Source organism: Corvus brachyrhynchos, unplaced genomic scaffold (genome assembly GCF_000691975.1).
Source record: "Corvus brachyrhynchos isolate BGI_N302 unplaced genomic scaffold, ASM69197v1 scaffold66, whole genome shotgun sequence".
Classification (NCBI taxonomy): domain Eukaryota; kingdom Metazoa; phylum Chordata; class Aves; order Passeriformes; family Corvidae; genus Corvus; species Corvus brachyrhynchos.
Window position 1 is genome coordinate 4,032,571 of NW_008238440.1, and position 24,974 is coordinate 4,057,544.

At 38.5% G+C, this 24,974-nt stretch overlaps 1 protein-coding gene across 1 annotated transcript in view; it reads left to right on the plus strand.

Annotated features, from left to right (window-relative positions):
- LOC108447230 (transcription initiation factor TFIID subunit 4-like) overlaps positions 1 to 24,974 on the plus strand; it is a gene marked incomplete at its 5' end in the record, with an annotated part of 146,090 nt that overhangs the window by 84,103 nt on the left and 37,013 nt on the right. Inside the window, one exon of the mRNA XM_017736554.1 lies at positions 15,250 to 15,372. Within this exon, the coding sequence (XP_017592043.1) occupies positions 15,250 to 15,372 (123 nt within the window). The remainder of the gene's footprint in view (positions 1 to 15,249; positions 15,373 to 24,974) is intronic.

A 24,974-nucleotide genomic window follows, 5' to 3' on the forward strand; every position in this document is an offset into this window, starting at 1 on the left:
GGGGGCCCGGCCCGCTCGGGCTGGGGCTGCACATCCCGGCTCCTGTGTGTCCCTGCCTCAGCTCCTCTTTGTGCAAGACCCACGCACAGACCTCCCCCTGCTCCCCACACCCACCTCACAGTCTGGCAGGGTGTTCATATGTTCTGTCATCTCACAAGGGCAGGACCTCGTTTGGAATATATACATTTCATAGAACACACAGTTTCTCATAAAATATGGGATCTGTTTCTAACCTGGTAGTGGAAGATGAAAGAGTTCATGGGAGCACAGTTAAGGCGAAAGTTGAAATGTAGTAGTGAAATTTTAAACAAAGTAATTTAAGACTTCCTTGCCAGCCCATTTTTGAGAATATTTAATACCATTAACAGTAGGGTAAAAAGTGTCCATTTTGGTTAACTAAACACTCAACATTTCTGAGTGTAGCTAGGTTTTATGCCACTTTTCTCTGAACTACAAGCTAGGTGGCTGGGTGGTAACATGCAGAGGTCATGAAAGGTGTGTTAACATCTATTTCCTATTTTTAGTTTAGTCTTGTAGTTAAAAAACACGGCATCAGTCTGTGAAAGAGTAGCTATATCATCTTAGCTGAATAATGAGATACTGCTCAACATACCCTGAAAAAGTAGTGACCCTTCAATAGTAGTTATCTCTTAAATAAATAAAATTTATTATTGCCATTCACAATATAGACAGTTTTCCCCTCAAATATGTTTGTTAAAGGTAGATATGATTATCTCTAAAATGTAAACACTTGAAAGGTATTCATGTATTTTTAATGTTATTGGGCAGTTGAGTAATGGTTTGTAAGAGTTTTGTTTTCATGTAGTTTAGTTTTACAAATTGCTGCTGAATTGGTGGTTAATGTCTAGATTTCCATGGAAATTGTCATAAATACCTGATTTCCTGGAATGGGAAGGTTTGTTATATGTATTTATGCTGATGAGTGTCCATACACTGAGGTGTTGCAGCTTCCTAAAAACTGATGCCTCAGTATCTGGTAGGGTTGAAGCAAAGCAAATTGAAAACCAGTGTGATGCAATTACAGTTCATGGGTTTATTGACTCTGCACAGCCGTGAAGCACAGAGTAGGCTTCTTACACCGCTGTGTCCTTTCCCTCCACAAGTAGGAAATGTATTTATATCCAGAACAGACATTTATATTCTTGAAACAGAAGTGACATCATGTAGATCCTGAAGATTTCTCTTAATGGCCAAAAGCCATATTCACACTGAAAGGTGCTTTAAAATCTATTATTTCCAAAAAAACAATAGTAATAATAAAAAAATCTGTCCTGGGAGAAGAGCTCCTATTTGACAAACATGTCAGATATTTAAGTAAGCTTTAGGAAAGTGTCAAATATACAAAATGGGAGAATAGAGCATAAGTGCTAAACTCAGGTGTTAATTGTGTTCAGGACAACAGGAGAGGAGCAGAATGTTCACTCTACTGGAAACATACTAGAGGTGAAACTGGTGAGAAGAGAGCATGTTTTTATGAGAAATAGGATAATTTGGTCTATTTATTTTTGAAATCTGTGTTTAAATTCTGGAGAAGTGTGATCTGTGTTTTCATGAGGAGCCCTTACTCTTAAAGCAGCCCAGCATTTGGTGGCTGTGGTGGCCACCTGCCAGCTGTGGACAAGTGAGATGGGCTCCCCTCAGAGGGTACCTGTAGAATATCCAGGATGTCTGCCCTGCCTTACTGTGACAGATAATGATTGTGAAGGTTATTGAATACACATTATTACTTCACTGTACGTGCTGCTGTTTCATTAAAATCAACTACTTTCAGCTTCCTCTTTTGAGGAACAGTAAATTCAGTATTCAGCAAAATTGTTCTCTCTTTTAGTAAGGGTCTGTCATCAGCATTTGCTAGTCTTTCCTTCTTAAGCAGTATGTTCAGGGAATCTCTTGTGTACTAGGGTGTGTCGGAAAACAAAAATGTGGGATGATTTTTTCCCTCCCTCTAAGAAATAACTTGTTTGCATCTTTTTGCTATTTTACCTCTTTAGTGATCTAGGTGACTGCAAGATAGAGTGATACAGACCTTCAGGTTACATGGAAGCAGCTAAAGAATATGAAGCTCCATGAGCTCACCCCATGAGCTTCCGTAATTAAGTCTCAGATTGAAAACTCATACCTTCTTTTAGGGTGCAGAAATCGAACAATGCTCTGAATTTTAGCAGAGGAGAAGGGTATCTTGAGGCCATGAGAGAGTGGAAAAGTTTTCTAAGACCATTTTTTTAATCCCAGTTTTGTCAAGGTTTAATCTAGGTAATTTATACAGAGATAAAATATACTTAACTATTGAGCTAAACTTCTGTGTGTTTTGTGTGCAGTCACGGTGCTCAGTACAAGGTGCTGAGTTTCAGTAATATGTGACAGTGTTCTGCTCTGCATTTATTTGATGATTTAGATACAGAGCTACTATAATATTTAAATACCTTGTACGTTGTTATGTTATCTAAAATGCATATGTTTCTTAAATTTGTCGATGGGTGCTTCTGTTAACATTGCAATATATGGTGATTTCTGTGATCTGCTCAGCTATACAAAAGAAAAAAATCATAAATATACATTTCATAAACATCCTCAGGTAATTTTAACTGTGGCTTTAAAAATAATTCCTCAGTTAAAAAATGCTCATCTGTCTATCTAGCTATGTGGAGAAATAATTTCTGGACAGTACCAAAATCTGAAAAGCAAACATCCTAAGTCCAATGGGTAAGGAAATGTCTGCCTTAGCAGGCATGCCAGCATTCAGGAATGCTGAGGACATGTGGTAGGCTATGTAGCAAGTATGAGAGTGATCTGACTGGTTTGTGTTGGAGATTTTTATTTTTGCCCTGTGTGCCTGTGAGTGCATTTTTGCTCCTGTCACTTTTTAAATGTGTGTCCCTTACATTTAAATGTTATAATTGAATTCTTCTGCCACACCACTGTAACTGTAGAATATCTCTACTGACATCAGTAGCAATATTCAAAACAAACAGAATTTGTCCCCCTGGTGTTAGATATAATCTCATATCAAAACAACTCCTGTGGACAATTAGGATTTGTTTTTATCGGCAGCACTAAACATTTTTGCTTAAATGCAAAATACTTTTGCAGTTGTATATATAAAATAACCTGTGGTTGTGTATGTAATTTATTTGAAAATCAATATCAATCAGTCAAATTTTGTGATTTTGCATTAATTTCTGGGTGTGCCTGTTCAGTGTCTATTTCCCATCTCCTTGCCTTGATTTTATTTAAGATGCAAATAGGAGTGTGAAGCTTTTTAATGCAGCGAGTGCATTTTGTCTTTGCAGTAGTTGCCATGTAATTGCAGCTGTCTGGGCAATAATAGATGGTGTGGTGAGTGTGCAGCACACTGTGCAGAGCCCGTGCTCTGTGAGTTGCTCTGTGCAGCAGTAAGTGTTTGTGACAGGCTGTTTGCTGAATCCTTCCTGTGTGCATATGGCAGATCAGAGTTCAGTTGTTAGCAGATTATCCATTGTGCCTTGATGTTAAAAGAGGATACTTCCAGCCTTGTTTTGGAGCTGTCCTAGGAAGGGTTGTGCTGGGTGGGATCCGAGACAAGTTGGGAAGTGCACACAGAGAAGATGGGGAAAATGAGCACAGCAAACAGTAGTGATTCCAGCTTTCTTCTTGTGATCACTGATAGTGTTTATTGTGAATTCAAAACTACTTTGAAACAGCTGATCAGTTCTGTAATGGAACATCATTAAATATTCTTTAAAGTTATAGCCAAAAAACAATCTTTAGGGGCATGTTAGAACCATTATTTCTTACAGGTCACTATTTTAATTCCTATATTTTTAAAATAGGACTGGTCAGAAAAATGTTATGTTTTTCAGACATTAGTATTTGGACCATCAATTTTAAAACATAAGAAAGTTTTACCCAGTTCGAAGAGGAAAGTCAGATATTTTTTTTCCCCCAAGACTGTGAGAAAGAGGAGCCTGTAATGAGGATATAATCTGTAGTTCTCCTTACTTATGATAACATGCCAAGGAATAGAGAGCAAAGAACATAGTGGAGTTTTTCTGTGAAGAATTATATTCTGCTGGTGGTGACACATTTTAGACTTATAATATGTTGAAGGATTGTAAAAATATGTAATGCTGAAGGATTGTAAAAATCTAAATCAAAGGTTCAATATGCAATAAATTGAAAATTAATTAACCCCCTTGTGTTGGAGATGGGCTGAGTGCTGTTAGGAAAAGCAGAAGGAAGAGTGAAAGATTAAAAATATTTTACTTGGAAAGAGGAAGGTAAGGAGGTACATTTTAGATCATCTCATTTCCTTTCTAATGCAAATCTGATTCTTTGATTATTCACTTTTATTATTTATTTATTTATTCTCATACAAAAGGTAAAAATTATGACATATTGGGAATGTAGGCATTTTTTAATACTGAAATAATAGTGCAACTATTGCACTCCTTTCATCTGTTGGTGAAAAAGGATTTCAAGAAAAAATAATTTTGAATAGAATTAATTAAGGGATTCTTAAAGTCCTAAGCTTAATGTAACTGCAGTTCTTTAAAGCAGAAAAATGAGAGAAAACAAATAATGCCCCTTAAGGAGATGCTTATTCACGTAGGGTAAGTAGTCTTTGATTTTGGAGAGGTGGTGTGACTTGCAGTTGGAAACCTTGATTTATTGTGTCGTTATTTATATCTGCAATAAATGAGGAATAAGCATAAAACATGAAAAGGAAAATTAAGTCTTATTCTAGTTCTCTTGCTATTTTATTTACATGAAATAGGCATTTTTTAATGGTGTGTTGCTGTGCCTTTTGTTGACCATATCTGTACGCCAGGTCTGTCTGCTTGTTTCCATTGGCTTGTCATGTTCACTAATTAGGGAACTGCTGCATGATTCACCTTGTTAATTAGAGGGACTTGCACACAAAGGCCCTTCGGGCAGTGCGAAAGAAGAGCCTAGCACTAGTGCCCTGAGAAAGCTACAGCCTGTGAAGTAATTCTTCTCATCTACCTTCTATTTTTTATTTGAAATGAATAAATCATTGAGATTTTCCTTGTGGAGTGAGAATGCAAGAATTCACATCTTTGTAAGATGTAAATTATATGTGATCAATAGAAGGGGATGACTACTGTATTGTACTTACAAGATTCCCTAATTTACTACTTGTCAGTGTCTGAGAAATTGCTTGAAATATTTTGTCCCCACACTGTGGTGTGTTGTTCCCTTGATCTGCAGCAGAAATGAGCAGTAGAGGTTTTGCTATAGTTAAGTCTAAAATAGAAAAGATGTAGATTATTTAAATTTCAAGCTTGTTTTGCATCCCCAGTGGAAATTCCATTTTACAAGTGAACCCCCAGCACTACCCCCACAACTTTTAAGGGGAAGAAGGTGGTGGGCGTGTGGCTATTTTTGTTCCCGGTGTTTTTCTCTGCCTCAAATCTCACTTTGGAGCAGAGTAGCATACTTGCTGTATTGTGTATTCTTTAGTTGAATATAGTTTCAGAATAAATTAAATTTGTTTTTGTCATGTCGCTTAGACTTGATCAAACCACAATCCAGACTGCAGAAGAGGATATTGCGTTAAAAGTGCACAACCAGTCGCTACACTGCACATTTCCCATCTGTTTATGACACTTCAGACATTAACTCCAGTGCCATTCTCTCTAACTATTTGATTAAAATTACTTATTACAGCCAAGTGATTTTTAGTAGATAGCTACATTTGCCTCATTTCCTCAAATGAGGCTGGCAGTTTCAAGATGCAGATTTCCCATAAGAATGCTAGAGGACTGGTATCGAAATCTGGGCATTTTCTTTTGGAATAATCTAGTTAATAAAGCCTCTTACTAGAATTTCTGATTAACTATTTTAAATGCACTTAAAATATCTGCTATTCTGAAGTTTTGTGCTAGCAGCATATAGCCAGAGAAATTTTTTCAAAAAATAGAAATACTTATTTGGAAAAATATGGGGAAAATGCTTCAGGCTGAGTTGAGATTTTATGATATGAAATAGTGTCACTCTTCACTTCCAGGAAGGTGAGATCTTCATGTGCCTAAGTCTTCAGTTGGCTCCATTGATAGACCAGCCAAGAACTTATTCCATCTTCTTGGTGTAGTTCTGGTGTACTGGTTCTTAATTCAGATTTTGAGTGTGTGCCAGAGATGAACAGAAATAAAAGGCCATGCTCTGCTATTTAAACTCCTGATGCACGGAGGAGATGGTACAGATAAAATTCCTGATCAGACTCCCCTAGCACTAGCACAAAGGTGTAGCAGCCATGGAGAGTTTTCACCATCCAAATAGCTGCTGTATTGCTCAGACACAGTGGAAGATTCTTTAAAGGGTATTTTCAGAAAGGTTTACTGGATACTTCACCATGTGAAAAGCAGAGCAGTTGGTTCACGTTCTAGTCCAACGTTGAGCACTGTGTTACAGGGGGCAGTGCAGCCTCTGGGAGTTACTGCTTGCACTCATATTTTCCAGTGCGTGATTTTAAAAAAGCAAACTCTTTGTTGACTTTGCTCCTATATCCCAGTGTTTGTGTCAGTTGTCCCTAACCAAAGCCACAGCTCAACAGGTTTCCTGCTCTTACTACTTCAGTCTGTAACTCTAGATGTGACTGATCTCCTGGCTTTCACTGTATTTTATATTCCCTAATCTTGATTAAAACATCAGTTTGAGTCCTCACAGTGTCTTACTTCAGGGGGAAAGGAGAAGATCCTAGAAATCTGGGGAGGACAGTAAACCCCATCTTGGATGAACAAAGGGGCCTGGGAAAATACCTTATCCCATCTTTCTCGCCAGTGCCCTGGGAGTGAGGATGTTCCACTGGCTGCTCCTGAACTGAGGATGAGGAGCCTCTGAGTAAAGCCATTGAGCTCTTTGACTCGTGTTCTTCCCAGTCATACTGATGCTGTAAGTCTCGTGGCCTTTGAAGAACAGCTTGAGAAGATTTGTGATTGTCCATTGTTGCCTTGCTCCAAAATAAAATTAAGACTGATAATAATAAAAGAACAAATCTTAAGGAAATTTTTCAGAGTTTTTTCTGATCTCGCTGTGGGTATGTTACTGACACTTCAGTAAGTTGCCAGCTCTAGTAGTGCTGATCCTGCCCAGTTGTCTGTGCCTCAAAAACCCTTTGCTCAAATGGGCCGTATTTGGCTTGGTAAATCTGCCACACACTATTACAGCACCTAACAAATATAAAGGTTTACAATAGGTGTGTTTCCAGCTTAGCATAGGAGAGCCTGTAACTGCTGCTACTAGAGGTAAGTTGTTTGAGGAATAGTATAACCAAAACCAGACAAATTGTACTGGAGCTCAAATAACGGGTTCTGAAGAGTGAAGAAATGTGATGATTAAAGTTGCTGGAAGGACAAAAAATCCATTATTGTAGAACTCTTTCAGAGGTGTTTGAGGAATATCTTCCTTAAGCATTTATTATACCTTGTGTTATTCTAGATAGGGATATGTAGCTTAAGAAATGGTTGGACAGTTGCAGAAATAAATGGGTTTAAGTTAATAATTAAATAATAGTGCATCGTATTTGGAAAATCAAAAAATGTAACCCAGTATGTTAAAAAATTGCACGAGTTTAAAATCAGTTCTCAAATTCTTCATGCTTTTGGTTTTTGTAAGTTATGAGTTGGCTGTTAAGGATACTTCCAAGAGAATTAAACCTGCATCATATATATATATATATATATATATATATATCTATCTCTATATATATCCCAGTCATTCAGTGTTGCTTCACCCTAATCTGCCCCAAGGGATCTATTACCAGGAAACTCAGTTACCCTTGCCTTCAGGGCTGGGTCATAACACATGGTAAAATTAAGGATGGCAATATATCCAAGCATATGAATTATAAAGTAAACTGGTAACTTTAAGATAATTAAATTATATATCAGATTGCCTCCTTTATCTCATAAAAATGCATGAATATATGTCAAACATATCTGAAGTAAAAGGACATGGCCTTTACAAAGTGTATATGTATGTATCAGTTCAGACAGTATGTAATCTTGAGTAATAAGGGGATAAAGGATAATTGTTTAAAAACCCCATTTAACTGTGTAATGTACAAGACTGGGGGAATTACAATGAAGGCTTTTTATTTCAGGGAAAAATAAAAACGAAAGGCAGGATGCACCTGGAATTTTCTGTATCAGAGTTTGATACATCAACTTGAAAGTAATAGGGCACGTTTAAATGGAAAATTTGAGTAAACTTGTAAAACATAATGAAATTAGATGTAATAAACAAAAATGTCTGTTGTAGGAAAGATGCTTGGTCCAAAGTTCCCCAGTTAAGATTCCAGAGCTGTGTTCAGACACTCATTATTTTGAGAAACAGTCATCTTGAAGCTGAAACATTCCCAGCTTGGTCTTTGCCCAGGGTGATTTTTTTTCCTAATGCTATGCAATAATTTTCAACCGCTGTTAAAAGTGTGTGGGTAAGAAAAAAAGAAGAAACTCCCCCCACCAAAACCCAACAGACAAGCACCTTTCACAGTGAAATAAAATCTTGATCTAGTTCAGATAGATGTGCAGCCACTGCAAGGGACAGCTGGAGCTTTTACTGACTTGTGGGAGAACACTTGCGAAGAAGCAGCATCCAGCTTTGTACTGAAGAAAATTAGATACAATTTGTCAGAGCTGTGAATGTTTGGAAGTCTCACAGAATGTGTTTGGTGTATGACCTGCTGTTACACAGGTGAAACCTCTCTGGTGTGGCATTTTTGCAGTGCCTCTTGTACACTTCACTACTTGGAGCAGTTCCTTACCAGGCAGTGGAGCTGTGCTGACCTTGAGAGATTTCAGCGCCAGAGCAGGGCTGGAGGACAGTACGGGCCTGCTGCACACACGAGCTGCTTTGCAAGGCTCCCTCAAATTCACTGAAGCACCCATCCTTCTTGATCATTGTCCTGGACTTCTCAGGGTTCCTGCCAGCATTTTTAATGAGTTTCATTTTTAATTGCACCTTCTGTTGTGGGCATCTTAGGACATGTGTAATGGTTCCGCATTTCAGGCACTCCTCAGCAAAAAGATGTTTTTCCAGGGGGTGTAATCACTGTCTGAGACTGATAGATACATGTTACAGAACCATCAATTAAGACAAGTTTTTCCCAGCATATGACCCTGTTACCAGGAATTAAGCCATCCATCGCAAACAGAATTAGGAGGGATTTCCATTGATGCCTATTGGCTAGAAATCGAGGCTTAAATCATTGTTTATATGATCTTGCTTTCATCAAACATTTCTGCCATTTAGCACCCTCTGTTGCCAGTTTCCTGTTTGGGGTTCACTGCTGCCTGTCTTCACCCATGAATGCCGTTGATATTTTTAGCTTCTGTGGTGCTGGGAGCCTCCTCTCATTTCTTCTTAGGTGGTATTTCTGAACTAAGCTGGGAACTGTAAGTACATAAAATATAGTTCTTGGTGGGCTGAGTTGGCTCTGTGACTACAGAAACTTATTTTATAACTTGGCTTCTATTTCCTTATCAAATCCTGTATTGGCAGTATTTAAACATACATGACTACTTCCTTAAGCTCTTTCTTCTTCTTTATCTTCACAATCATCTCTGTCTCTCTGTCACTGATTCTTTTCCTTCTAGGCCAAAAAACATCCCTGAATTCTGCCTGTAGGCAGAGAAACACCTCCTTGACCTTTCTCTCTCATGTGATCCCACTCCCTCTTCTCCCTTTAATTTTTGAAGGTATTTATATGTAGACTAGGATTTTTAAGAGTTCCAGCAGTCCTCTTACTTTCTGATCATATTGGAGGAAATTTCTCTTAGTCTTTAGCAGCTACAGCTCATGTCCATATTTTATCTACATCTCTGTTTTAGACAAAGCTCACTTCTTTTTGCCTGGGTTTTGCCTGACAAATAAGTGCATTCTTGGTTTTTGGAAATTACTAAATCTAGCTTTTAAGATCTAATGTTGATACTTCACATAGACATATGGCTGTCTTCCTTGTGGCATATGGCTTGTGGCACTTCTTTCTTAAATACCTAAATGTATCATAACAAATAATGATCTATAGAAAACAAACTAAAATTTTAGAACTTCTGTGGTTAGCTTCACTTTATTAAAGTAGCAAAGTAGTGTTCTTTCTGTGGTTTTAATGCTGTGCCACCACCACAACGAAGAACATTTCATTGTGCAAAATAATGCTTCGTTCTTATGGTGTACTTTTCATCAAATGAGATACCTCCCAGTTAGTAAGTGGCATGCTAAAAATACATTTGGATTTGATAAGGAGCAAGGAACAGTATCTAATTTGTAAGCATTTTTCTTGTATAATGTATTGGAATATTTGTCTGTGTTTTATCTAAATGTTTTTACTTTCAAAAAAGTTAATTGTTGTTAATTAGTGTGGTTCTGAATTGAAGCATTGCTTTCTTCCCAGAGGGCAGAAATTTTAATATGTTATTGATTAATATATCTGAATTATTTGTGATAAAGGCAAGTTAAAGGAAGATTTTGCATCAGCAGCCCAATATGAAAATGAGAGTGTGAATGAATGCAGCTATCAAATGATTGCATCTTTTTGGTTGATGTAGTGAGTTAGATTAATTTCTGGTAACTCATGTTAAGTAACAGGATGTACAGATAGTAACAGGTGTTTCATTTGTTTAAATACCCAGAAATTAGTAACTGGCCTAGTTAGAAGATAAACTGTATTGTAATAACAGGCTGCTTTGTTAACTTCAAAATATAACTGATCGGTGTAAAGTAAGAAGCTTAAGTAGCCTTAGTTTTACAGGTACGTCTAAGAGTAATTTCAGAGCACTGAAGATGGTGACATTTAATTCACGTTATTCTTAGTGCTGAGAATTCAGAGGGTGATTACTGTGCAACCAGGTATGCAGAACTGGTTGCAAAGTCATTTCCACTTGACACAGAGAATGTGGCTCCAGAATGCACTGGGGAGAAGAGCCTTCACAGGCCAGGGTTTGCAACTGGCATCTGGTGAACAAGGTGCAGTGTCCCCTCTTTTGAACCAAAGCCAAGATACTGCTTTTTTTTCTTTTTATTATTTTAAACAAAGATTACAATTGGGGATAATATTTTTCATTCAAAGACAGATGATGGGTAGGAAAGAGACTGGTGCAGGTAATTTGATGTAGGCTATGAAAAAACAAAAGTCTGTGACTTGGAGATGGAAAAAAGATAATGTTGGAATAGGGGTATGAAGAAGCCAACAATAGTGGGATGTTAAAGGGTGGTCTGGGATGTTAAATAAGGTCTTGTCACATGTCTTGCTAGAAAGTATCTATAACCTGCAAAAATATTTTCTTGTAAGAAGATTCATGGTTAACGGTGGGTGTCCAGAGATGCTCTCCTAAATCAGCTGGAATACACTGACCTCTGCAAGATGAAGGCAGCTCTTGGGAACCAGTATCAGGATCATAACTCTTCTGATTTTTTTTAAATGTAATTTTATGATTCTCTGCTTTCAGATGAACTTCAAAAAAAACCTAAAGAACCACCAGTGATAATTTATAAAAGATGGATGAGGATTTGTGCAATACAATATTTATCAAGTATTTTCAGCACTTCAGTCCCTGTGTTATAAAACATCAGGATACTGTGACCTCACTGATGATGTGTTTGATGTGTTAGAAATTTTTTGATCAGCATTCATGAAGGTTACATAAGGTTATTCTTTCCTGCTGTAGTTTACCACAGCGTGTGCTGTAAAACCAGTATTGGAAACTGTATTGTGTTTTTGTCTGGAGCTCTTATACCTGGCAGCATATTCCTTATTTGTATTAAAGTAATGTCTATTCATCCCACTGGGGCTTGATTATAAGTGAGGCACCCAGTGGAGGAGAATGCTTGTCTGGAGAGCCTATAGCAGACATAGACAAGCTGGGTGATGTGGGGTGAGAAATGCAGGGAGGTGAAGAACAAGGTCTTACCAGTGTTCACCCAGTGTGGGTTGAACAGAGCCCAGCTCTTTTGGCTCTGTCAGGTGTTGAATTACAGGTAATGGAAAATCTTGTGCATTCGTCAAAATTAGTGTATGATATCAAGAACCATCTTTAGTTTTTCACACTGATTAAAAAAGAAAGGATGAAGAACCTGAGGAACCTTTCTGCAGACTCTTAAAGCTATTCCATATTTTCTTGGTAAAACAGCACCAGTTTGCAGGTTTCAAAGTGAGGGCAAGATTTATCCCACTATGGGAAATTTAGAGAAGTGGCATGTTTTTCTTTACAATTTGCATCTGAAAAGAAACCCTGACAAGAGGCATTAGGTGCTGATATTCCATGTGGAAACAGTCAGGGTATATACAGTACAGGTAGCACAGAGAGCCAAGTAAGTATTAGCTTCCTGTGGGTTTGAAAATGGTGACTTTGGATAAGATACTGATATAATATTCATATAACCTTTGTATGATACTAGTTATATATCATATTACATTTCTGACCTGCACCTCCCAGGAAATGAATACTTACTCCAGTGCAGAATTTCTTATTCTGCAGAGCTTGACAACTTCGTCTGAGATCATTCTAAGCCAGTTGGCCCTTGCTTAAATATTCATCAGACTTCTGATAATTGTGATAACCCTTGTAGGCTGGCAAGCAAGGCAAATTAGCAAAAAGATGATTGATCTTTTTTTATATGCAGTTTTATCTTCAACCTTTCCTGGATATATGTTATACTATAGTAATAATTTCTTCTCTAAGGTATTTGCCAGTATCTGGATTTGCACATCTATTTACAATTGCCTTGAAGCCTCATAATTACAATACAGCTGAAATGTCCATTTTCTTTCCCTGACTACAAATAGGGATCAATCGAATTTTAAATGACTGCTTACGGGCTAGCTTCCGATCATGACCTTTGTAAATGATTAGAGCTCACCACTGTTGCTATCTACCTTGAAAGGGTAAGCGAGCAGGTCTGTCTAACTGGCATTTAATCTGGAAGAGAGCCAAAGATATTTGAGCTAAAAACCTAATATGAGTTGGCAAAGAGAAGTATGTGTAGACCTTTGCACTATTATTTAGATATTTTTCTGCATTTCTTTTTTGTATTTAGGAAATTCTTTTACCCTGTAGATAAGATATGTATTTTTAGATAATGTTACACTGAAGTTACGATAATAACTGCGGGTGCAAAATATATAGCATAAAAATGTGAAAAATGGGGTTTCAAATTCTAAGTGACTGAATTCACTTTTTCTGAAGAATGTGAAAATATAGAATGGTTTGGGTTGGAAGGGATCTTTGAGATCATCTTGTTCACCCCTTGCCATGAGCAGAGACACCTTCTACTGTCTCAGGTTGCTTCAAGCCCCATCTAACCTTGGACACTTCCAGGGATGGGGCAGCCACAGTTTCTCTGGGCACCCTGTGCCAGGAACTCAGCAGCCTCACAGGGAAGGATTTTTTCCTTGTATCTCATCCAAATCCACATCTTTTTAGTTTGAAGCCATTCCCTCATGTCCTGTTACTCCAGGCCCTTGTCCAAGGTCCATCTCTGTCTTTCTTTTCTGGTCTCTTTAAGCACTGGAAAGCCACAATGGGATCTTTCTGTGGCCTTCTGTTCCAGGCTGAACATCCTCAGTTCCAGCTTGGTGCAGTCAGCAACCTTGCTGAGGGTGCACTTGATCCCAGTGTCCATGTCATCGACAAAGATGGGAAAAGTGCCAGTGGTGGTTGACAGCAGCTGAGCATGAGCCCAGGCGTGCCCAGGTGGGCACGAGGCCGACGGCGCCTGGCCAGTGTCAGCACTAGTGTGGGCAGCAGGACCAGGGCAGTGCCTGTCCCTCTGTGCTGGGCGCTGGTGAGGGCACACCCCGAGGGCTGTGCCCAGTTCTGGGCCCTGGTGCCGCTCACTTGCTGGCTCCAGTTCCTTTGTGCTGCTCTCCAGGGGCCCTCTGGGTCACCCACCACCCCTCTCCTGGCTCTGGGCACGTGCTGGGCCCTGGCACCATCACCTGGAGTTTGAAACACTCGTTGGTGAGCCTGTGGCCAAAGCCACTCAGGCACAATGCTTGGTCACAAGTGTATTGATTGCTAAATGAATTAATCAGAGAACTGCCCTAAATAGGAAGCATGAGGTGGATCCGCTTTTTCTGGGCAGAGGTGAAGGGAGAAAAGAGACTCCACACTTGCACTTTTTTGCTTAGACCTCCTTTCCTTTTAACATTGGTTGAGATAGGCCCTGCTTGTATGTGCAGATCACATGTAGGTGATGGCTGAGACACTTCTGTGCTTGTAAGTTCAGTTGTATTTTAATGAAGAATTGTGCCTGTATCATACAATGTTTTTATTACCACCATTGAATTTTTCAAGGTGGTGTTCTGTGCACTGCTGCTGAAGCAGGAACAAGAATGACATCAGTGGGATTAGAAAGCAAATGCCTCCTCTCAGTTTATTAAGGCATTTTGCAAACCCAAAGTTTTGAAATTAATAAGAATTATTGCTAACAGCTTTGAATGCTTTTATCTAATTAAAATAATATACTGGTAGCCTTATCAATTATTCTTGTGCGGTATTGATCAGAATATTTATTAAAATATTAGTGTTCATGGGAATGTGACACCATTAACACTCTGAAAGAACTGTAAAGTTTATAGTTAATATGCACTCTTGCCTCTCTGCTGGCCAGAGCATTTTCTCCTATTTTCTGTAGTGTGCTACATTGTTACATAATGCAGCTGGCAGGTTGTTTAATTCTAGCTTCAAACTAGTCAAATGTATTCTTACCTAAAGCCTAAGCCCAGAAAGCACTTGTAAATTCAGTTTGTAGAGGTTTTGTGTCAGCATTACCTTTGGCTAGCATTTAAATAGAGGTATTTTATTAATTTAGGTATATATTTTTTTAAGAAAACATCAAGTATGTTTGAAATACTCAAAATAAATGTAAGATTAAAAAATGTGGGTTTTTTAAGATTTGAATTGGTATTTACATTCTTCATATCGGTCTTAAACTGGAGATATGTAGTTAGTATAAAGTACTTGCTGAGGCAGTTTTCAATGAAAAGGATTGTGGTTTTGGAAACAGGTGAGGTATTTGGAAGCAGAAATCCTCTGAAAAGTATCGAGAACTTCGGTATCTTCATTATTCCTCTATGGCCAGGCTGCTAAAATAGTACTTCTGGGAGCAGTAGAATGCTCTCAGGGATTGCTCATGTGTGACTTCTACCTCATGCTTGCAGGTCTGAAGATAACTTTTTGATATGGCAACAGAATAAAAACTAAAGAGAGTTCTTTCCCTCTCTGATAGATGCAGCAGCAAGAGCTTGCCCAGATGAGGCAGAGGGATGCCAATCTAACGGCACTGGCAGCCATCGGTCCCCGGAAGAAACGGAAGCTGGATGCACCTGGCCTGCTCACCATAGGAGGAGAGGTATGTGTGTACCCAGAGGAAGGGAAATCACCCCTTCAGAACCTCGTAGGAACAGCCAAAGCTGCTCCTGCTGGTGCTGTCAGTGAAGTGTGTCATTTGGAAATGCACATCAGGACTGGCAGTCCAGCTTATCTTGCCACAGTTAAAACGGCATCTCCTTTTAGTTGTATTTTCAAGTGTGAACTTTCAGCAGATAATTAAAGAATATTTTTTAAATAGTTAACTGTGAAGTGTGGGTCTTAAACTGTTCGCTGCCTTCATACCTGTTTTTTCCTCTGCATAATCTGAAAAAAACCCCAGAAGAGCAGGGAATGAAGAAGTGTCTGAAAAGCCATAACTGTAGTCTTGCTTACAGTTTGAACCAAGAGCTTGTAGTAATACCAGTGTGGCTTTGTGACAAATACGTGTCTGAACTCCTTCCAGAATGTCAAGGTGTCCTCCACCACTGCAAAGATGAGTTTATAATCATGCTAAATTGTAATTTCAATAAGAATACTGTGCTCTAGAAGTAGAATCAGATTCATTGGCATGATTCTCCTGTTATTTTAAGTGGAGAAGTAGCTGTGCTACACAATAAAGGCAAAATTGTCGAAAGCCTGATCACCTGGTGTGAACCAGGTGATGTGGTTGCACTGCTGTGGGTGGCTCTGTAAGAGCACTGTGTTGTTTAGTACAGATACACTTGGGCTGCTTTTCCTTTTGCTAAGTCTGCCCACACAGTGGAGTCAGAGGAATTCTCCCTATTACATGCCTGTTCTGAGGAAAATGCAAACATTTTGTTTTGAATAACTAAACTAACAGTTTTGGCTCAGACATTTGACTGTCTAAATGCCAGGCATTTCCAAAGGCCTTTTTGTATCCCATTTTGGATAGCTTTTATCTGACTTCTCTCTCTTCTCGTGTGCTAAGATTAGTGCTAGGGAATTAGCTGAGCTAGGAACAGAAGTGGATCTTGTTTATACTCTAAAATTGACTTAGGACTTCAGATACATAGGAGGTGCTCCTGTTTCTGGCTAAATTCATTTCAGACTGAGGCAGTTTCCTGGGTGTTGTGTTGTCCTGTTATGCCCTTCCTTTCAGTCTCCCATCTTTATCTTACATTCATTAAAGAATTCTTTTCTCCTCCACATGCACCTGTAGCAAATCTTGCAGCAACAGGCCCGAAGAAACTTTCATTAGAAGCTCAACTGGGTGGTCACAGCTTTGGCTTTCCCTCATTTAAAAATAATTTGAACCTTCTAATCCCTTCAGTTTCTAACACTTCACCAAAGGAATATTTTATCCTAAGGAATAGAATTTAATTTTTACTGTCTGTTATCCCTTTAAAAATTACTCTTTTGTAAGCTTTGATAATTTGATGAACAAAATTGTGGTCACCTTCAGTGAGTGAAACAGTTTAATCAGAGCTCTCTGAATGGATTATGATGAACAGCCTCCTTCTCTCTCTAGAAGCTCCTTATTCTCTTGGTACAGTGCTTTAAGGAAAAATAAAGGTCTGGGGCAAATTCCAAAGGCTTCTGGATGTTTTTGCTTCCTTTTGCTGCTCCCCTAGCCCTAATTTTGCTGGACAACTGTATTGTTCAATTGGCAAACTATCCTTGAAGTTTTTGCCGATACATGGATTTCCTGGAGCCATGACTTGTGTGCCAGTTCAGATGGAATTGCTCCCAGCCTCTTCTCTTAGCTTCTAACCATCCTGGCCAGCTCATATACATGGCTGGCTGGAAGCTGATTTCAAGGGCTTGGAAACTGTATCACATTAATCAATGTATTTTGTAGGGAATAGGACCTAAAGTACTGTAGAAGCTGTGTCACACAGCTTGGCTCCTAGAAACTCCCTTTCTGTTATTCTTCTGAGCTTATTAGGGCTGCTACGCAGAAATAAAATCAACTCCTCCAAAACGTTTCACTGTAAAAAGGCGCTGGAATTTTGTATTGTTTGTCTAAGACTCTGTGATATCTCTTCTTTGGGTTTCTGGAGATTATAAACATCCTTCTGATTCTGTGTTCTGTAGTACCAACACCCCCTTAGCCCAATTCCACCATCAAATGTCTGACCTCCTCTATGCTCTATGACACTCTAATTTCTCCCAGCAATTTCTAAGCTGCTTAAAACCCTTGTTACTGATAATCTCTGCTTGAAGGGTCTGACTTGGCCTGAGCTTTCTTGGCCTGCCCTCTTTTTTTGGTCAAAATACCCAGTTTTTGCATTGAAGTTGCTAGTCTCCTCACTAATCTTTTTTGACTTAAATGTCTGCTTTTGTTGCAGCTGGGACCCTGCATGTTTGCTGATCCAAAGAGATGTCATTTACAAATCATCCCTCCCTGGCATGTTCCTTTTTTTTCCCCCTTTTCTGAACTAACTCTTGTTTGATATTTTACTTAGTTGCATTAGCCATTTTTCTGTGAGCAGTGCTGGATTTCAGTCCAGCTTCTTGTTTTAACAGAAATACTAGTAATTTATTTTTGGAAATTGGATCTTTTTAATTATATCTTTTCATTTGAGCAGGAGTTTAATTTAGGGAGTAGTGATGAATATTCTACTTAAGAAGTTGATGGAGAAGATTAGTGTTTCTGTATTCAAGTACTGTTTGTTGTATAGAGAGAAATAGCTCTTTTACAGCTTTTGTAAATGTGAAAAAACTTGTGTTAATAACTGTAAGTATTTTCTACCTGCACTTTGTTCGAGAGTATTTTCTTTAAACTTGTTCTCTGTCTCACATTGCCAGAGCTCATTTGGACTTCTTTGCTTGTTTTTGGATGGCAGGATTATTATAAGTTATCAACACCAGGCCCATCAATTGTCTTTCCTGCACTAGTACAGCTAATTTTTTAAAAATACTTTTACCTGGGGACATGGAAAATCAGCAGTTTTGGAGTGAGGTTATTTTTACCTGTTTTTTAAAATTTTATTCTACATGCAACCATATAACAAATGCCTTTCCAAAACATGGGGAAAATATTTTGTAAAACAGTGGATGAGCAGGGGCTTGATGTTCCCAAATGACTGGTTTCAGACCACAAATATGAAGTGGCCTGGGCTAATGTCAGTGTGACCCATTTGTACCCTGGGCTGACCCATCTCCATTTGATAAATAGGATGAAGACTAATCTAACAACAGTAAAAAGGGAATAGTTCCTGCTTAGCTTGTTGAAGTAGTTTGGCCTAGAGCCCAGTGAGCACTGGAAAAGGAACTTAACAACCAGACAGAGACAGCAAATATGAGATCACCTGCACTTCATTCGCTTCCTTTTTAGTACCTTTTGTGTCTGCTCGTATTTTAGATGATCTCCTGGAAATAGAGCTGCCTCTGTAGCAGCCAGCAGCTCATCAGTAATTCAGCCTGCTTATTATTATAATGTGGTTTAGATCAAGAGTGAAGGAGAAGAGGTAAAGAGAAGCGAGATACCTTCGGAAGGATTCAGCTTCTCTGCCTGGCAGAGTTGAAAATACTGTATTTGCAGGATTTTTTTGGGGGTTTTCCATTTCTTTAGTAATACTAGACAAAAATTATTGTAAAATACCATTTAAAGTCACAGTTTTTTGGAATTTTGTGCTTGATTATCAAGTTAGGTATCTAAGGATCCTGGCCCACATTAAGTGCTTAGCAGCAGTGCTGCCCAGTTCTGATCTGTGCTGTGGTCCTGTGATGCTTGTGTGGCACTCAGCAGTGGGTGATGCAAACAGGTCACAACATTCAGGACAGCAAGCACTTAAATTCTTCACTTAGCATCCCTAAGCACCTCTAATGTCAGATTAAATATAAGTTGGGGGTTGCTTTTGTTTACCTTGGTTGCTTTTTGTTTGATTTTGAATCTATTCAGTTCACATTTTCGATGGTTTTTTTTCTTGCATTATAAGGCTTTTAAGAGTTAGAATTAAAATTTTGGTTTGTTTATGAAATAGATATTTTCATGTAATTGTAAGAGCTAAAGCTTTAAAAAAAGGATTAACCATGACAAGACTAGGCCAGGTAGCTTTATATTTATATTTATAAGCTAAATATTTGAGTACTGGTAAGGTAGCATGAATGCAGAATTTGCATATTTTCAAGTCCCTCATTTTTTATTATGGAATCAAAGTGTAGAGGTTAAATACGAGTATTTTTCTTTATTTAATAATAATAAAAATAATTAAATAATTTGGCTTTTCATCAAGACCTATGGCTGGTATCCCAAAATACATAAATACAGAGTATATGTTTGAAATATCTGAGGGTATAATTTGTTTAAATATCAAGTGAAAGCCCTCTCTTGGTACTTGCTGGCACAGATGGTTTTTGAATACTGAGCTTCCAAAGGCAGCTCCAGGGCTAGTTCAGTGAATCACCGCTTATTGAAGACAGTCATTTTAGGGATAAGAAAAAGCCCTCTTTCTCACACAGCAGAAGAGCAGTCATCTTAAGAATATTCAGCAAATTATCCCAAACACCATCTTTCAAAATGTGCAGGACCATATGTTGGTCCAATGCTCAAGGGAGATCTGATACTCTGTGTGTTTTCTCATCCAGTATATTCCAGCCATTATATTACTCAAGAAAGATAATGTTCCTGCAGACTTGGAAAGTCCCAAAACTAACACTTAAAACAGTGATGGTTTGTGTAGAGAAAAGCTAATTACTGAAGTGAGATTTACTTTGGGTACGAGGCACCACATTTTTTGATTAAATTAATCCTTCAGATGGTATAATTTAAGTATTTTAAAGCTGTTTTCATGTTTAGGTTTTGTACAAAACATGATTAAGATTCTGGTTTAGGACTTGGAAATCTGTGTTGTACCAGAGGCTTCCAAATGCAGACATAGAGAAGTTACTTAATACTACTGTCCATTAGGTCTTTATACAATTAGTAACTCCTGATTTCTAAGTGGAACTGTAAGGATGGATTCAGGATTATGTGGGAAGCACTTGGGTATGTGCCATAGTTGGAAAAAGGCTCTTTTGACTGCAGTCTCTTTTTAGTTATGCAGTACAGAACGTGATTCATTTGTTTGCACCATTTCAGCTGACATTCTCACTTCATGCTTGGGTTATCCATGGACATTTCAGCAACACCTGCAGTTATTCCTCAAATCCACTGTCAATATTTTAACAATATTAAGAAGAAATCAGCATACTAGGTCATTTTCTCTTTGGAATGGGTTAGACATGAGCCGTCTCTTGGAAAACCTGGCCATGTTTCCTTCCTTGCTTGCCCTTTGAAGCGAGAAGAGATGTGTAGTGTGTCCTGCAGAAGTCTCTGTTACAGAAGGGTTGTGCCTTGGCTTCTGTCCAAAGTTTCTAAACTTTAGAAGGTCATGAATCAGCCAATATATGAGGCATAACTATTCCTGACAGACCCAAAAGAACTAGAGCCAAGGAATAGTCTTTTCTTTTGGGGAAAAACACCAATCATCAGCATTTCTGTTCTCTGAGCAAATCTTTGGGCTGTTCCCTCACCCTTCTGGAACTAAAGTTTATTTTACGGCATTCGCTTTCAAAGATCCTTGGAACAACTTGTTCAGCAACTCAAGTCTCAGCTTGGTCTTCCTACTGTATGGTTGGCTCTTGATAAATTGCTTTGTGTTTAAAGTGGTCAAGATATGTTTAGAAGGCACTGGAATCTAAAGCCCCTTTACACTGGTTAAGCTTGAGTTATATGAAAGAGATACAACAGAGCAGAACACCTTTTGCAAGCATTCCTGGATCAAGAAGTTAAAATTTGCTTTTTGTGCTTTTTAAGCCTGTAGACTGAGAGGAGAACAGAAGGAATTTTTATGATTTATTGTATCATTGCCTTTTCAAGCACTTTTTGCTCCATGTCCCACTGACACGATAAAAAAGAGCGTTCTCTCGGACCCGTTTTGGTGTAGGATGTCACTGCTGCTGACAGTTATGATTTCATTTGAGGTATCCCAAAACTATCACTTAAATTTATGGGTTTGAATTTGCAAGGAGACAGAAGAAAGGAGTCTGTCCTTATTTTTTTTTTATGGAATTACATGCATACTATTTTATAAATCTTTGAAAATCTCAAGTTTGGCTTCAACTTCTGTTTCATTTCTGTTTTGTTTTACTTCCTGTTTTCAAAATCAAATAAATATTAAAATAGTTCGCCGTAAACGTGTTGTGATCTATTTCAAAAGCACTATTTTGAAACACTATATAGGTATTACCCTAATTAGTAACTGCACCTTTTTTCCTTATTCTTAAATGAAAGAGATTTCAATTTAAAAATCAATTGCCCCAGTGATGAATTTTCATTTTTAAAAATTTAATTTCAAACTGTGTTTTAGCCCGTGATGAACACAAACTGGGTTTTTTTAGAATTCTGGTTTTATTTTGTGGAACAAGACTTATAAACATTACTCTAATGCTTCTTACAGACTTAGCAGTAAAAGTAGGAAGACATTGAAGATGATGGATAATGCTGTGTTTACATTGATGATTAATAATTGTAACTGGGAATGAATGTGTAGAAACACATTTCTGTGCCTGTTGCAAACAGGCAGGAGTACAGACAGTGAGTCAGGAGGCAGTAGAACATTTTTGCATGGATCTCAGCTGACAGGAGGAAAAAGCCAGGCAGCAATGCAAGAAAATAGCAAGTGGGCTCTGTGCCAGGAAAAACATTCTTTTTTACTAGTAGAACAGGTTTGCATACTGTGTGTATTCTTTTGATCTGTGGAACACAAAATATTCTGACAGAGGGTTCAATGGTATTAATAATTTTCCTTATTGGCCAAGAAAAATTTGATTTTTACTTCATTTGGAGATGGAAGTTGGTCCCACCTGACTGCATGATGTTGATGTAGCATGCAGGAGGAGACCATGAGAACACTTCTTTCTCTGCTTCTCAAAGGTTTCTACTGCATTCTTACTTAAATAGTGTTTTGTTCTTTTTTTTTCTTAATAGAAATCCTCCTCCTTGGTTACAAAAGAAAAAATGGCTACATTTTTTAAAAGAAAATTTTATCGATATGGTAATAATAAATACAATTGTTTTATTTATGGATACATTGGAAATACAGTGTGTGTAGCTTATTAGCATGGAAAATGAGAGCTTGGCACAAAGACTTCTGAGTAGCTGAGAGTTCATCCATTGTTTGTCAATCCGTATGGAGCTCTACTGCTATTCCTGGGGAGGCTGTATTTTTCTTGCAAAAGGCAGCTACCTTGAGGATGTGTGGGGACAGAGGGTATGTGAGTTTGCTTTTTGGGCTTTTTTTGGGAGTTGGTTTTGGGTTGAGTTTTTCTATATTTTCAGTTGTCTTCTCTCTATTTTACTGATTTTCAGACACTGAAAAATATACAATCCATTTTGCAGTCTCTGTTTTCCTGATGCTTATAATTACAGAATTTTTCCTTCTTCTGGCTAAATAAAACTGGTAAGACTAAGAAAAAGCGTGGAAGGGTCTAGCAGAGGGTTTGTCCACTGACTTTAGAAGGTAAGGCCCAAGGTGCTGTGACAATTTTAGATGTCAGTGAAAATAATTTTTAAAACCTGACTAGAAAATTTTCAAGGTGTAACTTTTCAACCTGTACATGCAAAGAGTCATACCTGTATCTTAAGGTGGCAATGTTTCCCATTTAAGTAATTCTTCCCTAGAGCAATCAGATGAATCATCAAATAGATTAATTTCCTTCTGCTTCGATCCTATTCAATGCTAGGTAAATTTTGTGGAATGATCTTTTTTTGGGAATAAACTTTTTTTACTGAAGTTAAGGTTTGGAAAAAGTCTAAAGAGCTTAAAATGTATTAAGATGCACATTTTTCTATTTTTTCAGCCAATTGTTTTATAGGCAGTCAAGTAATGTGTTGGTCCTTCAGAGAGTGACAATTAGTCATTTAAGATTTTTAGTTTACCCTGGGCCTTTGGGCAAACAGTCTTGAACTTCAAGGGAGTCCTGTTGCCAGCTTCTGAAGTAAACACCCTACCTAGAAGTGCTGAACAGAACTTGTTATTTTACCTGCTGTCAATTGCAGAACCAAAGCATTGTCCAAGTTGCGCTTCCCTGTGGTGGGAATTAAATTCCAAATAAGCTGCTTCACTTCCCTCTTTCCCCTGCTTTCAGTGAGAGAGGGACAAAGGCAGAGGCTGTGGGGTGAGATAACAATTTACTGAAAACAAACAGCAATGGGATAGGAAACGCAAAGGAACAGAACAATATCGATAGCAAAAGGACACAAAAGAGCAGGAGAGTCACACACCAGAGGAGTTCCCCACCTCGGCTCAGCTCTGTGTGGCTGAGGCCAAAACAAGACCTCAGCTGTGACACGCGGGTGTTCCCAGGACAAAGACAAGGTGCTGGTGCTCCCACAGCCGCGTTTTCTGTCCCTGAGACAACAAAACCCACAGAAAGCTGGATTGGCCGCGTTGCACTGCCCGCTTCCAGCTGTGCTCGGCAGGGCTCCACTTGGGCTCCACTTGGGCTCCCTTCGCTGCTTGGAGCCTCATCCACGCCTCGGCTGTGTCCTGCTGAGGACTGGTGGGAGGACACTCTTCAGTGCTGGCCCAACAACTTCCCTGGGGACAAAACTCAACACAACGCCTTAATTCCAGTGTATGACCACATTTTCTTCCCCCTGAAGCCACATCCCAAGTGATGATGTGGGTGGTACAGAATAGCAATGGCCATGCTCCCTCTGCATTAGTACTGTGCATTGTGTACAGCTGAATGTGGTCTGTTGATAAAAAAGTAGAAGTTCTTCAGTTAAAAAGACAACAAAACAAAAACCTGACAGATAAATATTTCATAAGTCATAAGACTTGCTGTCTTATTATGTGTTCAAAAAATTATCCCTTCATTTTAAGTAATCCCAATTGAAAACAAGCTTAGTGTGTAAGAAAGAGAAATGAAAACAGACCTTTTGTGGTTTCCTTTTACCACGTGCAAGTCTTCCAAGATTTTACTTGAAGTCAGAATGTTTTTCTCAGTATTTAATGTGTGCATATTGTATGTATATCTGTGCACAAAATTTAAAGACGTCCCTATTACAGGTTTTGTAAGTGATGTCATCATGAAATGACACTATCAGCAGTTTGTGGTGCAGGCAAATTTATTTTGACCAACTTTTCTGTTCAGGAACATGATGCATTTTAATCCCTGTGATCTATTCTAAATTGTAAGAGTATTTTGAGCAAACATTTACTTAATTTGGAAATTAATGCTCACTCTTCTTTTACATGTGTTGACCAGCCTTCTGCTGTCCACATTCCTCCTTCAGAATTTGTCTGATATTTGTCAATGATAAAACTCAAAGGTGGAGCTCAAATATGTAAATTTTGAGCTGAAACGAGCTTTTCAGCTTTGTTAGAAGCTGTCCACAGATAATGGAACAGTGTGCTTTGCACATCCTTCCTTTGTAGGAGTGATGGCGAAGTGGGGCCTGTTTGGCCACATTCATGAGAAGTTGAGCGTGTGAGCTCCAAACCTGCAAGGACGTGCACATGCTTAACTTTAAGCAGAGTGGTGAGTTTGTTTGAAGTCAGTAATGTGCCTCGTGTAGAACATTAATTACCTGCAATAAGCTTTTGTTGGAGCGCTGTGTTCCTGTCAATCTCCCTCCGTTTCCTACTGCATGAGCTCGGCTTTGCTAATCCCTGTCTGGTTCTGGTGTAG